Genomic DNA, 15,094 nt, shown 5'->3' with positions numbered 1-15,094 from the left:
ACCTGCGGTAGCGTTCCTTCTTAGAGAAGGAATGCAGGGGGGTGAGAAGGGTTGTCAGTGATAGATGTCAGCTTGGCTAACATCCTCTTCTTGCCTACTTCCTCGATGGTGTCGAGATGGCAGTCCAGGACAGAGCCTGTTCTCCTGACCAGTTTGTTCAGTCTCTTTCTGTCCCTCTCAGAGCCTCCACAGCCCCAGCAGACCACTGTGTAGAAGAGTCCAGATGCAACCAAAGAGTCATGAAATGTTTTTTAACAGTGTTCTACATACTCCAAAGGACCTCAGTGTTCACAGCAGATGGAGACGACTTTGGCCATTCCTGTACAGGGAATCTGTATTGGTGTTCCAGTCCAGTTTGTTGTTGAGGTGAACATTCAGGTATTTGTACTCCCCCATGCTCTCAATGTCCAAGCCCTGGATGCTAGTCTATCACCATCTCCTAGGTCTTGCCGGCACTGATGTGCAGGGGGTTCAGTCCACACCAGTCAACAAAGTTGGTGATGATTTCCCTGTATTCCAGTTAGTTCCTCTATGATACATGTCCAACGATGGCTGTATCATCTGAGAACTTCTGGAGGTTGCAGCTGTCAGCGTTGTGTCTCTGGTCTGATGTTTAGAGGGAGAGAGCAAAGGAGAGAGCACAGTACCCTGGGGAGCCCCAGTGCTTCAAATCACCACGTCCGACATACAGTCTCGAAGCTGCATATACTGTGGTCTGTCAGTGAGGGAGCTGATGGTCCACGCAGCCAGGTGGCAGTCCACTCCAGGTCCTTCCAGCTTCCCCTTCAGCAGTGATGGTTGGATTGGTCAGTGGTCTGTGATGTGGTGTCAGGAATGTTCCGGGAGGGAGGGAGGGGGTGCAGAGAGGTAACGGTGGTGTGATGGTCTGGAGATGGTTTTCAGGCCACTCCAAACCTCTCTGGTGTTGTTTCCCTGCATCTGCTCCTCCAGCTCCTGTAGCTGTCCTTGCCTCTGCTAATCTTGTTCAGCTCCCTCTGCACCACTTCAGCTCAGTTTTGTCCCCAAATCTTAAAACTCTTTTCAAAACTCTCTTCATTCAATAGGGTTTTCAGTGAATACCAAGGGTTTGCTGTTTGGGAAACACCACACCTTCCCTTCCATGATGCAGGTTGTCAAACTGTCAATGTCCTGCCCATGAGGACTGCACAACACTTCCAAGTCAGTGGTGTCAAAGCAGTCCCTCAGTGCCATGCTGGACTCCTCTGACCATCTTCTCATTTGCCTAATGGTTGGCAGTTGTTTATTCACCAAGGGTATGTAGGCAGGGAGCAGATGAACCAGGTTGTGATCAGATCAGCCCAGTGGGGGGAGGGGCAAAGAACTGTAAGCATCTTTAGTGTTTGTATACAGTAAGTCCAGTGTTTTGTTGTCTCTGGTGTGGCATTTAACATACTGGGAGAGTTGAAGACAGGGAAGCGTGGTCGAAATCTCCAGAGATGAGGCCCTGGGGGTGTCATGTCTGCAGCTGTGAAGCTACAGTGTGCAGAAGCTTGCATGCTCCTGCACCATTGGCCAAGGAGGGGATATACACAGTTATCCCAATGACTTGCGAGAACTCCCTTGGGAGGTAATACGACCAAATGCTAACAGCTAGCAGCTCTATGTCTCTTGTGCAGCGCTGCTCCTGTACACTGATGTGCCCTGGGTTACACCATCTGTTGTTTACAAACATTGCTATGCCCCCACCCTTCCTCTTACCACTCTTTGTCGCTCGCCTGTCCGTACTCAGCAGATGAAATCCATTCAGTGACATGGGTTCATTCAGCCACATCTCTGTGATGCACATGATACTGCACTCCCAGTACTCCTGCAACAGTCTGGTTAGCACATCTGCACAGTCTGCTCCCAAGTGTAAACAATGGAGCCTTGGCTGAATGGATCTCCTGTTGTTGTTTTGAAAAGTCCAGAAAAGAGTAAAAGCAAATCACTTGTCTCACCAGTTGTACATCCATAGGTTGGCACGATCAATCAAGACTAGCGATGGAAAAAACACGAGAAAAACTCAAGAAAACACTAAAACAAAGAAAAGCAGTCAGAGCTGCTGTAACAAGCGGGAAATTTTTCCACAACAGTCATCATGACTAGAGATAATTTGATATAAGTTTTCCAAAGTTTCCCATGTTAATTCATCTGAGGGAAGCTAGCAGTTTCTTTTTGTTTTCCACTTGCACATGTGGTGTGGTTGCATTGTGTAAATATATTTTTAGACAGACAGTCTCTTGAGTCACGCCCCTAAGTGTACTAAGTTGCATCTTGATTTTACCCAGATGTGAGAGAGATGGATTGAATGTTACGTGCAGGAGCCAACTACAGCCAACTGCTGCACGTAACAACAAGTTTGAAGGGAGCCATACTTACTTTCCGGCATGATACACTTCTGCTGTGTCAAAAAGATTGATTCCATTCTCATAAGCCAAAGTCATCAGCTCCTCTGCCACCTTCAACAAAAAAATTTGAGATGACAAAGATGAGCAAAGTGTGAACCTGTTGGATTTTCTCTCATTCTGACCTCTGAGGAGTTTAAAGGTTCTTCAAAAGGCAAACAGAGTGTTTAAGAGAGATTTTTTGAGCCATGGTGATGGCATGGCTGTAAGGATGGCAGTGTCAGTTAGTTGCTTGGTAGGTCCACCACTTCAGGTCTCAACATTTATTTGATGGATGTCCATATTTGTACCATTTTGTCATGGAATTTGCTACAGATTTCAGGATGTTTTACAGATCTCTGAATTGCCACCCAAATCTGTGATTTGTTTTACAGTTGCTGTGCTAATTGATAGGGACACATGAATTATAAAATTGAACATATTTAAAATTTTGTAAGAGGCTGCTGCACCTCAGGTAATAATTTAACAGTATTATAGTGACAGCTACATTTTGACTTACAGAATGTCCTTAGTAGATTGTAAACCACATCTTGACAGTACTATCTGACAATATTCCAGAGAAACAATATGACAGAATAATAACAGCGAAGTGACATTTACTTTAACCATTGAGGTAACTAACAACATCATGTAGTCATCATGCATGACACAGGAAGAGCTGTCCGCTCTGTGGAAATCTGAGGTGCAAAGTTTAAAGAGGAATGGGACCAGTCCAGTTCCCTGAGCTGGACCAGTGTTGCTTATCACAAGTTCAGAGACTCCATCCATGTGCCCTGACATACCATGTGCCAGCTAGCGAGGTATTCTATGATCCAGGATGCAGTGTTAAAAGCTTCTCCAGGTGTGAGAGGACTTGTGTATCAGGAAGATTCTCATTCTCTACTGCGATACTGTTACCAGGGTCCTCTTGTGCAACAAAACCTGCTTCTCAAGGATCTTCATGACATGTGACTTAAATGCTACAAAGTCATAATCATTGAGAGTGTTCATACGTTTTGGCTGAGATGCCTTATTTACAACAGAAAATGAAATTGAACTGAAGAGTTGGTGATGACATTGGAGAATCATTTATTTCTAGGAAGTATGTCACACTCAGGGCCTTGGAGAAGAGATGTGTTAAAGCACCATCTGTCGATGGGTTCATGCAGACTCGTTCTATTCCATGTAAGTGTAACATGGGCATGGCCACTAATGATGACGGTGTGGTGGATCCTTTAGTCTGAAATATGCGATAGAATAATAAGACCAAAATCGCAAAGTCATTTCCTTCATTATTACAGGGCAATTGGAAATGTTTTGAGATTGAGGAAAAGACAATCTGAAAAAAGGATGAGTCATCATTATTTGGGCCACAAACATTACAATGGCTGCATATTTGTAATGGAGCTGTTGAAATTTAAAGAGTATCTCAATTCCTAAATTTCTGGACTTTTACTGATGCTCTTCTTACAATCGTACAAGGAAATCAACTGGTGCTGACAATTTGGATGCTTGTTTTCTGAAACTGTATTTCTGAAACTTGCATAAAGGTGGTGACAAAGCTGATATTCATAATTATTGCCCAATCTCCAAACTGTGTTGTCTAACTAAAATCTTGGAAACCTTGGTGAATGATCAACTCAAATCATATCTCTCCTAATTTTCTTTACTCATTCCCGATCAATCCGGATTTAGACCTAAGCACAGTGCCATATCAGCAACATCCTTGGTCTTAAATGACATTGCACTTGCCCTAGATAGCCAAATGTCCAGCGCTGCTCTGTTTACAGACTTGTCAAAAGCTTTTGATACTGTTGACCATTCACTACCCCTAAGCAAACTCTTAAGCACTGGTTTTGATTCTGTCACTTGCCTTTGGTTTGAATAGTTGAATATTGTCCCCTCCTCTGATTCCTACAAATTCCATGTTCATGCCAACAACATAATCTTTTATACTATGGCAACATCAATAAAATCAGCAGTTGAATGTCTGCAGTCTTCTTTTGACTCACTCAACCTCGATTGCACATTCACAAGTGCTTAATTCTGACAAAACAAAATGGATAGTATTCACCAAGTCAACTTCTACTTAATCTGCTAGCAACCACTTAGTTAATGGTATATGCATAGAGAGAGTGCCCCAGTACAAATACCGAGGTATCTGATTGGACAACAATTTAAACTTAAAGCATTAATACAATGATCACTAAATTGAGAACAATACTTGGTTTTCTGTAACGTAATTAGAATTGCTTTCCTAACTGCCACAGGAAATTAAAGGAATCATTATTTTTTATCTGATTTAGATTATGGGGATGTTATTTATGATGAAGCTTCTGCCTCCACAATGAAATCACTGGATGCTGTTTATCATTTAGCCTTAAGATTTATAAGCGGTGACCCCTACAGCACCCATCATTGTACCTCATTTCAGACCTGTAAATGTTTTAAACTCAATGTTGAACTTTACCTTAAAAATTGTTTTTCTCTCTTTTTTTCATTTCTTCTGCTATCCCAATTGGAGTTGACTCGAGCTAGGAATCTGTTAGCTTAAGACTGGACAAAATCAAAGAACACTTGAAACTCAAATTTAACCAGTTATTTGTGACTTTACTCAGTCTATAACCTTCTGACTTGGGATGACTTGTTCCCAAGTGCAAAGGTAAAGAATTATGTTGTAAAAGGGTGCAGCAAAATAAGAAGGAGGCAAAAATGGGTTAATGCGGACAGCCAACACACGATACCCTGTATTATTACATTTAGATGTATTAATCATAGCTGTGCAGTTATGGTCACACAATGGACTACAAAATGTAACATGTTTGACATAATAACTTTGTTTTACTATATGAACCATCATAAGACACAGTACATTGATTCCTGTTTTTATGACATTAGCTAGTGTTGTTAAAACTGCGATAAGCTCTTAACACACTCAGAGTTGTAATCTTTGTAATCAAGATGTCTACTGACATGGCAGTGATAGGTGTCAAACAGTACATTTAGTGTCACATTGTCACTGTTCCTAATTCCACAATGACTGGTTTAAGATTTAAAAGATAATGTTTGGGACTCTGGGCATTATAAAAAAATAAGAAATAAGTCTAAACAAGTAGATCTTCTAAGAATTACTTGTTACATGCAAACAATGGCTTTGCCCCACCTCTGTTGTCAGGCACTAGGGCATAAACCAAAGCATTGAACAAGTTTACCTTTTTGACCAGATGATAGCACTAAATGAAAAGTGACAGGATCACCAGCCACACATTAGTAGAATTCATCCTGTGGGGACGATGAATGCCTGTACCAAATTTCATTACTAGTCATCAGTAATAGATAATATAGTGTAAAATTTACCGTGAGGCTATATTGAGCTAAAACAATATTTTTCCTATTTGTTGCATCTGTTTCAGCTTGAAAAGCCTGCAATCAATACACTTCCCTAGTCAGTACAGATCCATGAATCCATGTAGTTACTTGGTAAAACTCTTCTGTCATTGTTAAACTCTGTTAAACGTTTAGTCAGGAATACATGAGACTGTACAGGTGTTCAGGTGTTCTCTCCTACCTCATCCGTTATTTGGCCTCCAAAGGTAACCCACGTGCCTGCACAAAAACAAATGATTACATTGTGTGTGTGTGTGTGTATACATATATATATATATATATATATATATATATATATATATATATATATATATATATATATATATATATATATATATACACATGTACATTTGAGGCTGTAATGCTGGAACACAATTGCCAGGGAGTAGACTTTCAACAACTTCTAAAATTGTAACCACTGTTCCAAATTAATATAGAATAATTGATGAAACAATGTAACTGTAATGCACGAATGGTAGGGGGTGGTAGCAGATACCTGTTACCAGAAAGCAGAGCATGACTGGAAGCCACTCTGCTGAACTGTGGTGTGGAAATTCAACATACCGTTGCTGTTTCTCATCATCAAATTCTTGTAGTGGCACAATGAGAGAAACATACTCACAATTTTCATGACATGCTTAATTTAGGGGCCTCATTCCATCTATGATGCCACTGCTGTCACTCTTTCTGCCGTAGCCTCAGAATGGACAAAATAGTAACCTCCTTGAATGCTACCATGTTTATCGTATACATCAAGCAAATGTTGGAAGTTCTAGACTTTCTGAGTTCTCTGGTGTGCCCTCTAGCGGTATCCTCCAGTAACACATGCAGTAACCAGGATAGTATGTGAGCAACATGTAGCCAGTTGTCTACATGGAATTGTGGTTAAAAAAGCAAGTATATCTTTGGCCTAACAATTCAGCAGAATTTCAGGGTCTGGTAACAGAGGAGGAGAGAGAGGAGAGAGAGGGCGTTACAGAAAATATACTGAAGAAGATCAAGGAGGTTGTGAAGCAGCAGCTGTCATCTCCTTTCCAATAGCCACAGGAGCAGCAGTGTCACACTTCATCAGAAATCCACCTTAAAGCTAGCAGGAGAATATCACATAAGCAAGCGATTTGAAGCTAGTGAGTGCAGGGTGTGGGCAAGTGGCTCAGCTAGAACCATCTAAACCTGCTTTTCAGCTCAACAATAAACATTACAGTGCTACACCACTGCAAGTTTGATGCACAACACAACCTAGAACTCACTGTATATTAAATGTAATACACACAATACTCACTAAAATAAGGAGTTGCACTATGCCATCCAAAACAATGCATTCCTTTACCATTTATCTTAGACCAGCATAAAACATGTGAGTTTACATTCTGAACGGAGGTCACTTGTATGAACTTATTGCCAAAATTTGGCTAGCATGATGGCTAATTTGCAGTTATGTCAACTCATCGATTACTATGCTAATAAACATCAGCAGGTAACAGGCAACACATTACCTGATCATTAATGTTAAAAGCAACATTTATGTTACACTTATATCTTAAGACTCTGCCTGTCCACTGACATAAATTAGGTTTGTGCTCATGTTATACATTATTGGAAAGCTAAGATTCTTTCATTTGATTACTACAAACCAGTTTAAGATACAATCACAACAGCAGGTACAATCAGTGCCAACAACAAACAAACAACTATAAAATTGAGTCTCATAGTACTCTACAGATTGATACTCACAGTCTGGTTACACTGGCAAAGTTCCAATGCAGTATAATATTCAGATCAAAACAATAAAACAATCCATGGAAAGCTGTTTAATCATTTCCAATTAGCCACAATGTGCTAATGTGTAGCCCGTACGAAGGCATGTACATGTAAGTGATATGTTGGTCTCAAAATGGATGCTGAATTCAAACTCTTCGATTGGCACCTCACCCAACCAATTTGGATCTTCCATATCATGTCCACAGCCAACAATAGCCAACGTGTCTGCAATGAATGGAAGTGCGTCATTCTCTTCTTTCATGTAAAGATCCAGCCAGTTGCAAATGATAGCGGAGATGGTGCTTCATATAGAAATATGAAATTCCATGCTCTTTCAATGGGTAATTTGCAGCCAAAATCAAGGAATTCAGTGCAGGGATCAGGGATATTATACAGCAGAGATCATCAACTGGTGGCGGACTGTCCAATCCGGCCCGCGACTGGAGAAACTATTGTGTGGTCCCCACTAATAAAGCAACTGAACTATGAGTAATCCCACCATTTATGACTATTTACATGTGAATGAGAACAAACTCGCTGCACTGTTTAACATTAATTGTTTCATATTTCTTTTTTTACATAACTTTTCCTCATGCCCTTGCTCAACATTTGGTTTTTATTTCAAAGTCTCAACAACAAGCTTCAAACTAGTAGACTTGTCAGTACTAAAAAAGGAGAAAAAATATATACACGAGGTAACAAGTAACAGGTGGAAACAATGAGGGCGGGGTAGACAATCAGACAGGCAGGAAGGACACCAGGAAGTCAAGGGTCTGACAGGAAGTGCAAGACAAAACATGATGCCAGTGAACCAAACACATTAACAGACACAATGAGACAGTACACGTTTTACCTGTGTTAAGAGGCCTTGTCCTTCCACTAACTGACCCCATATTAGCATTGAATCCAGTGACTGATATGACAGCCCCACAATCAAGGCTTTGTTTTAGCTGTGTTTGTTTTTTAGTGCTCTATAATAAAGTTAACTTGAATTGAGTTGGGCAAAATATCTTTATCACTCCTGGTGGTTGACTGTGGTATAGGTGATAGGAGCCTTGCTGATAAAGGCTAAAAATGCCTTCAGTTTTGTAATAAAATAATATATATGTAAACAAGAATCAAATAATGTTGCGCCAAAATGTGATTTATTTCATTCCGGAGTGTCCGGCCCCCAAGGTGTCTGTCCCAAAAAACTCTGGCCCTCCGACAAATATAGTTGGTGACCCCTGTCATACAGGGTTTGAAATAATAAATATTGTTAATACTTACTTACTATTACTTACTTACAATTACTACTGTAAATGCTGTTATTTTGGGGGAAAAAAGGCATTTACAAACATATGCAAAATATTCATTTTCTGCAGGATTTTAGTTTAAAATTTCAATTGAACTTGGACTAAGGCTTCATGCTGTGGTCCCCTTTTGTGCTCCAGCTCATGAGGCCCAGATATAGTCACCCTCAGGCTTCCCTATGCAAAGAAAAATATTCAGGTGGAAATAAATACCTTCTACTTCAGTGCAATCAGACTTCTTTTACTCAATACCAGCAGCCATTACAGTGTGTGACGGAGCGGCCGACATGACGGAGCGGCTCTATGGCAGTCTGCGGGCAGATGCACTCACACACACACACATACATACACGTACACCCGCACCACACGATGTCGCGGTGTCGCGAGATGCGAGCGGCGCGCGCACTAAGACGCCACCGATTCCCCCGCTCTTTTCAGTCCTCACAATTTAGTTACATAGCATATCATAATCTCCAGCCCCAAACCGTTCAGTAGCACAGCCAAGGGTGCACACTTGGCCGTCCTGCTTTCTCCGTACACACACACACACACATCAGTCCACTCACCCGTCGCGGAGGCACGCTGCATTGTCATCTCTCCATCATCCACACCTAAGCTTGACTGGCCAAACAGGGGCGCAGCCATCCGGGCCATTATATGGGCCGCTCCGGCGCGCCTTGAGGTCACATGATTATTATTTTTATGGGTTATGGTGGAGAATTGTTAATTGGTGAGATTAACACCTTTGTAATGGATGAAAGGATCTGAGGGGATGTGGGAAAAAATATGGGAAACAAATGCAGTGTGTGAATTTGTTTTGTTTTGTTTATATGATTAATTGTGATTTATCCATAAAATTATACGCCCAGTGGGAGGGGCTATAAGGTTAAAAAGGGGGCCATTTTGGCTGTAAGAGTCAGTCTGTGTTTTGAGGACGAAGAGGTCACATCAGCAGAGCGTTTCTCTCTTGCAACATCTGGTTTTTCTACAAGGGTTATTGAAGAACTCATTTTGATGTTTGGAGGTATTTATTTCTTTCTTTTTTTTTTTGCTGTTTTTTTTTTTTTTTTTTTTTTTTTGTCACTTGTAAATAGTTTGCACAGTGCACACCTTGGGAGGCCGGCAAATAAAGGACACCAACCTACATTTCGTCTACGCCATTGTTTTTTCTTTACCTTTTTCTGAAGGCGGTACCAGAACCCTGCGACAAGTGATTCTGACTGCTGCAGATAAAACCTCTGACTGTTATATTTCAGAGAAACCAAAGCCATGTTATTACTCCAAATGGTTCAAGAACAGCTTTCAAGTTATTTTTTGTATGCCTTGGATAGATATTTCAGGCTAACCATGAGATTCCACTGTAATGTAGAATCTGCAATGCAGTTTTGTTCCAGTCTTTACACAGTTGCAAACCCCACTTGGCACATTTCAGAAGCAGTGCTTTGTCTGCCTGATTTTGTTGACTTGCTCGGATTTAGCTGATTTGGTCATTTTACTTTGATATTTCTGCTTCTACCAAGGCTAATTAGAAGAAAACATTGAATTCAACAAGCCCTTTTTTTTGACTCCCTTCCTGCATGAAATGCAGACTCATACTAAAACGGAGTGCAGGGACCTCCGCAATCAGGCTGGTTGAGGCAACAGATATGGACTTGACTCCAGTCAAGAATCAGGCTCCAGAGAGAGATATTTGGTGAACAGCTGATTTATTAGTGAGTTGCAGCACATTCAATGTACACAGGTAGTCTTTGGCTGTGTGTTTGTATTTGTGTTTGTGATCTATAAAGAATAAATAAAACTAGAAAATTCCCCCTGGGAAATTTTGAAAGGGACACGGGGTGTGTTCGAGCCGACAAAATGATCTACGTTTTAAAGTTTGAATGAAGTCTCTAGGAGAAACTATGGCGAAGCAGCGGACAATTGAAAAAGGCTGCAATTTGAGAAAACAGCAGATATCAGAGGTAGTCAGTCCCTGATTAATAAATTCGTCCCAGCTGTGTTTCTGTGGCTTTCTCCTTGTCTGTCTCTGTTGATCACCTCAGCTGTCTGTGTCTGCTTCTCTCCTCTGCTTCATGTCTCTGTTAACATGAATTAATGAACTGAATCAATAAACATGAATGGAGCTAATGCTAACGGAGCTAACAGAGCTAACACTAACAGAGCTAACAGCTAACGGTGCGAATAGAGCTAACGGCGCTAACGCTAACAGAGCTAACTGTGCTAACAGAGCTAATAGAGCTAACGGCGTTAACAAGGGGGCGGGGGGATGGGGTTTTCATTATGCATTTGTCTGTGTGTGTGTGTGTTTATGTATCTGTCATTGTGTGTGACTGCGTATGTGTGTGTCTTCCTCTGTTTGTGTGTGTGTGTCTGCTTGAACTACACAAGCAGCCCAACCAGCTCCGACATGGAGATGTGTCTGGTATATGTGTGTCTGAATGTGTGTGTGTGCGTGTGTAACTTCTGCCCCACCTGCTGATAATTACCTCTGCACCTCTCCCACTGTTTACCTGTTCCTGTTCAGTTTTGACGTGCTGTTTTTAATCACTTTTTAGCTGTTGGTTAGCCCTTTTTGTGTGTGTGTTTGTGTGACTACTGTCTCAACCTTTTTGCGAAACTGCTTTCTGAAGCTGAGTTTAACTGCTCGCAACCGCGCAATACACACCCATTATAATCTCAAAATTTCCCGCCAAACGATCACTGTCATTGAACAGTGACTGATCAAAAACTATAGGACCAATCAAAATGTGGATGAACACACCAATAGACCAGACTTGGGTCTACATTTTAAAGTTGAAATGAAGTCTCTCGGTGAATGTATGCCTGAGCTACAGATGTTTGAAAAACTCCAATTTCAATCTTGTTTTTTTCGCCCGTCCCATTCATTTCTTATGGGAAATTTATCGCAGTTTTTCGCGTCTTACGACGCGAAAAACTGCGATAAATTTGAGAAAAGTAATAGCACACCGATCCCGAACAATACGCACGTTTTGATATATAATTTGCGAGGGTTTTCTCAAAGCTGCGGGGCGAGTTAAGGGACGAAAACTTGGAGGAAGATGAAAAATAACTAGAAAATTCCCCCTGGGAAATTTTGAAAGGGACACGGGGTGTGTTCGAGCCGACAAAATTATCTACGTTTTAAAGTTTGAATGAAGTCTCTAGGACAAAGTATGGCCGAGCAGCGGACAATTGAAAAAGGCTGAAATTTGAGGAAATTTCCCCATTCATTTCTTATGGGAAATTTATCGCAGTTGTTTGCGTCTTACGTCGGCCTTCGATGGTCATAGCTCGAAAACCGTAAGAGATATCAAAATGTGCCGAGGGTCATTTTGAGCCGACAAAATTATCTACGTTTTAAAGTTTGAATGAAGTCTCTAGGAGAAACTATGGCGAAGCAGCGGACAATTGAAAAAGGCTGCAAATTGAGAAAACGGCAGATATCAGAGGTAGTCAGTCCCTGATTAATGAATTGCTCTCAGCTGTGTTTCTGTGGCTTTCTCCTTGTCTGTCTCTGTTGATCACCTCAGCTGTCTGTGTCTGCTTCTCTCCTCTGCTTCATGTCTCTGTTAACATGAATTAATGAACTGAATCAATAAACATGAATGGAGCTAATGCTAACGGAGCTAACAGAGCTAACACTAACTGAGCTAACAGCTAAAGGTGCGAATATAGCTAACGGCGCTAGCGCTAACAGAGCTAACTGTGCTAACAGAGCTAACAGAGCTAACGGCGTTAACAAGGGGGCGGGGGGATGGGGTTTTCATTATGCATTTGTCTGTGTGTGTGTGTTTATGTATCTGTCGTTGTGTGTGACTGCGTATGTGTGTGTCTTCGTCTGTTTGTGTGTGTGTGTCTGCTTGAACTACACAAGCAGCCCAACCAGCTCCTACATGGAGATGTGTCTGGTATATGTGTGTCTGAATGTGTGTGTGTGTGTGTGTTTGTTTGTGTGCGTGTGTAACTTCTGCCCCACCTGCTGATAATTACCTCTCTACCTCTCCCACTTTTTACCTGTTCCTGTTCAGTTTTGACGTGCTTGTTTTTAATCACTTTTTAGCTGTTGGTTAGCCCTGCTTGTGTGTGTGTTTGTGTGACTACTGTCTCAACCTTTTTGGCAAAGCGCTTGGTGAAGCTGAGTTTAACTGTTTGTTGGATGGAGATTGTTTTCAAACAATGCCCTTGTTTTGACTGAGCTCATTAAGATAATCATTCTCAGGCTTGTTGTCCTGCAGATGTGTGTGCGTGGGTTATTGACCGGTGTGTGTGTAAATGACAGTTGCACCTGTTAAACTCCTCCCTTGAAAAGCGGCTTTTTCGCTGTCGGTTTCTTCCGAACAACTTGCGATTGTGTCAAAACCGTAGCTGCTATCAAAAAACCGATTACACTGTGAGATGCGGACAAGTCTGGGCCAGATGTACGTGTGTTTTATGTCCAGATATTCTTTAGAAAAATGACAAAATGGTCGACTTAAAAAGACTCTGCGACTCAGAGAACAGGAGTTTGTATTGTATGCAGTGAGATTTGGGTTCGGCGAACCTCCTGAACTAAATCCTCTGGTGAGAGAACCGTACCTCGTATCAGAGTGTACTATAGATCATCGGACTCCCGAGAACTTCCTGAGTCCGACCATCTCCTCGTTTTATTCCTGACACAACAACTTTTCGTTTTATGGCGATCTAAAGACAGGAGGCATTTCTGCTTTGCTCACAAAACAGCTCTGAATTTTAACATGGGACTTAATGGGAGAACAGGAGGGCGCTGGCTGCACAAAACGTCTCACTATTTAAATTCAGTAAGTCTCTCGGCTTTTTTGAGGACATCACACGAAAGAGGACAAGTTTGTCTACAAACTGATCCCAAAATTATGCGTGTAGAGTGTAATTTGTGGCCGTAGCGACGAGAAAAAGAGGAGATTTTCAGATCGTTTTTAGACTCTGTGCCACTCCAGCACGCACTCTAGCACGAACATTCCGCGCAATACACACCCATTATAATCTCAAAATTTCCCTCCAAACGATCACTGTCATTGAACAGTGACTGATCAAAAACTATAGGACCAATCAAAATGTGGATGAACACACCAATAGACCAGACTTGGGTCTACATTTTAAAGTTGAAATGAAGTCTCTCGGTGAATGTATGCCTGAGCTACAGATGTTTGAAAAACTCCAATTTCAATCTTGTTTTTTTCGCCCGTCCCATTCATTTCTTATGGGAAATTTATCGCAGTTTTTCGCGTCTTACGACGCGAAAAACTGCGATAAATTTGAGAAAAGTAATAGCACACCGATCCCGAACAATACGCACGTTTTGATATATAATTTGCGAGGGTTTTCTCAAAGCTGCGGGGCGAGTTAAGGGACGAAAACTTGGAGGAAGATGAAAAATAACTAGAAAATTCCCCCTGGGAAATTTTGAAAGGGACACGGGGTGCGTTCGAGCCGACAAAATTATCTACGTTTTAAAGTTTGAATGAAGTCTCTAGGAGAAACTATGGCGAAGCAGCGGACAATTGAAAAAGGCTGCAATTTGAGAAAACGGCAGATATCAGAGGTAGTCAGTCCCTGATTAATGAATTGCTCTCAGCTGTGTTTCTGTGGCTTTCTCCTTGTCTGTCTCTGTTGATCACCTCAGCTGTCTGTGTCTGCTTCTCTCCTCTGCTTCATGTCTCTGTTAACATGAATTAATGAACTGAATCAATAAACATGAATGGAGCTAATGCTAACGGAGCTAACAGAGCTAACACTAACTGAGCTAACAGCTAAAGGTGCGAATATAGCTAACGGCGCTAGCACTAACAGAGCTAACTGTGCTAACAGAGCTAACAGAGCTAACGGCGTTAACAAGGGGGCGGGGGGATGGGGTTTTCATTATGCATTTGTCTGTGTGTGTGTGTTTATGTATCTGTCGTTGTGTGTGACTGCGTATGTGTGTGTCTTCGTCTGTTTGTGTGTGTGTGTCTGCTTGAACTACACAAGCAGCCCAACCAGCTCCTACATGGAGATGTGTCTGGTATATGTGTGTCTGAATGTGTGTGTGTGTGTGTGTGTGTTTGTTTGTGTGCGTGTGTAACTTCTGCCCCACCTGCTGATAATTACCTCTCCCACTTTTTACCTGTTCCTGTTCAGTTTTGACGTGCTTGTTTTTAATCACTTTTTAGCTGTTGGTTAGCCCTGCTTGTGTGTGTGTTTGTGTGACTACTGTCTCAACCTTTTTGGCAAAGCGCTTGGTGAAGCTGAGTTTAACTGTTTGTTGGATGGAGATTG

General features: G+C 41.6%; 1 protein-coding gene across 1 annotated transcript in view; it reads right to left on the bottom strand.

Moving 5' to 3' along the window:
• The window catches only part of LOC121612707 (voltage-gated potassium channel subunit beta-2-like), a 103,794-nt gene that overhangs the window by 56,559 nt on the left and 32,141 nt on the right, over positions 1-15,094 (bottom strand). Inside the window, exons 3-4 of the mRNA XM_041945759.1 lie at positions 5,953-5,990; positions 2,380-2,459 (exon numbers count right to left, since the gene is read on the bottom strand). Coding sequence (XP_041801693.1) covers positions 2,380-2,459; positions 5,953-5,990 — 118 coding nt within the window. The remainder of the gene's footprint in view (positions 1-2,379; positions 2,460-5,952; positions 5,991-15,094) is intronic.

The sequence above is a fragment of the Chelmon rostratus genome, chromosome 10 (genome assembly GCF_017976325.1).
Source record: "Chelmon rostratus isolate fCheRos1 chromosome 10, fCheRos1.pri, whole genome shotgun sequence".
Classification (NCBI taxonomy): Eukaryota; Metazoa; Chordata; class Actinopteri; order Chaetodontiformes; family Chaetodontidae; genus Chelmon; species Chelmon rostratus.
This window is presented reverse-complemented; position numbering and strand designations above follow the sequence as displayed.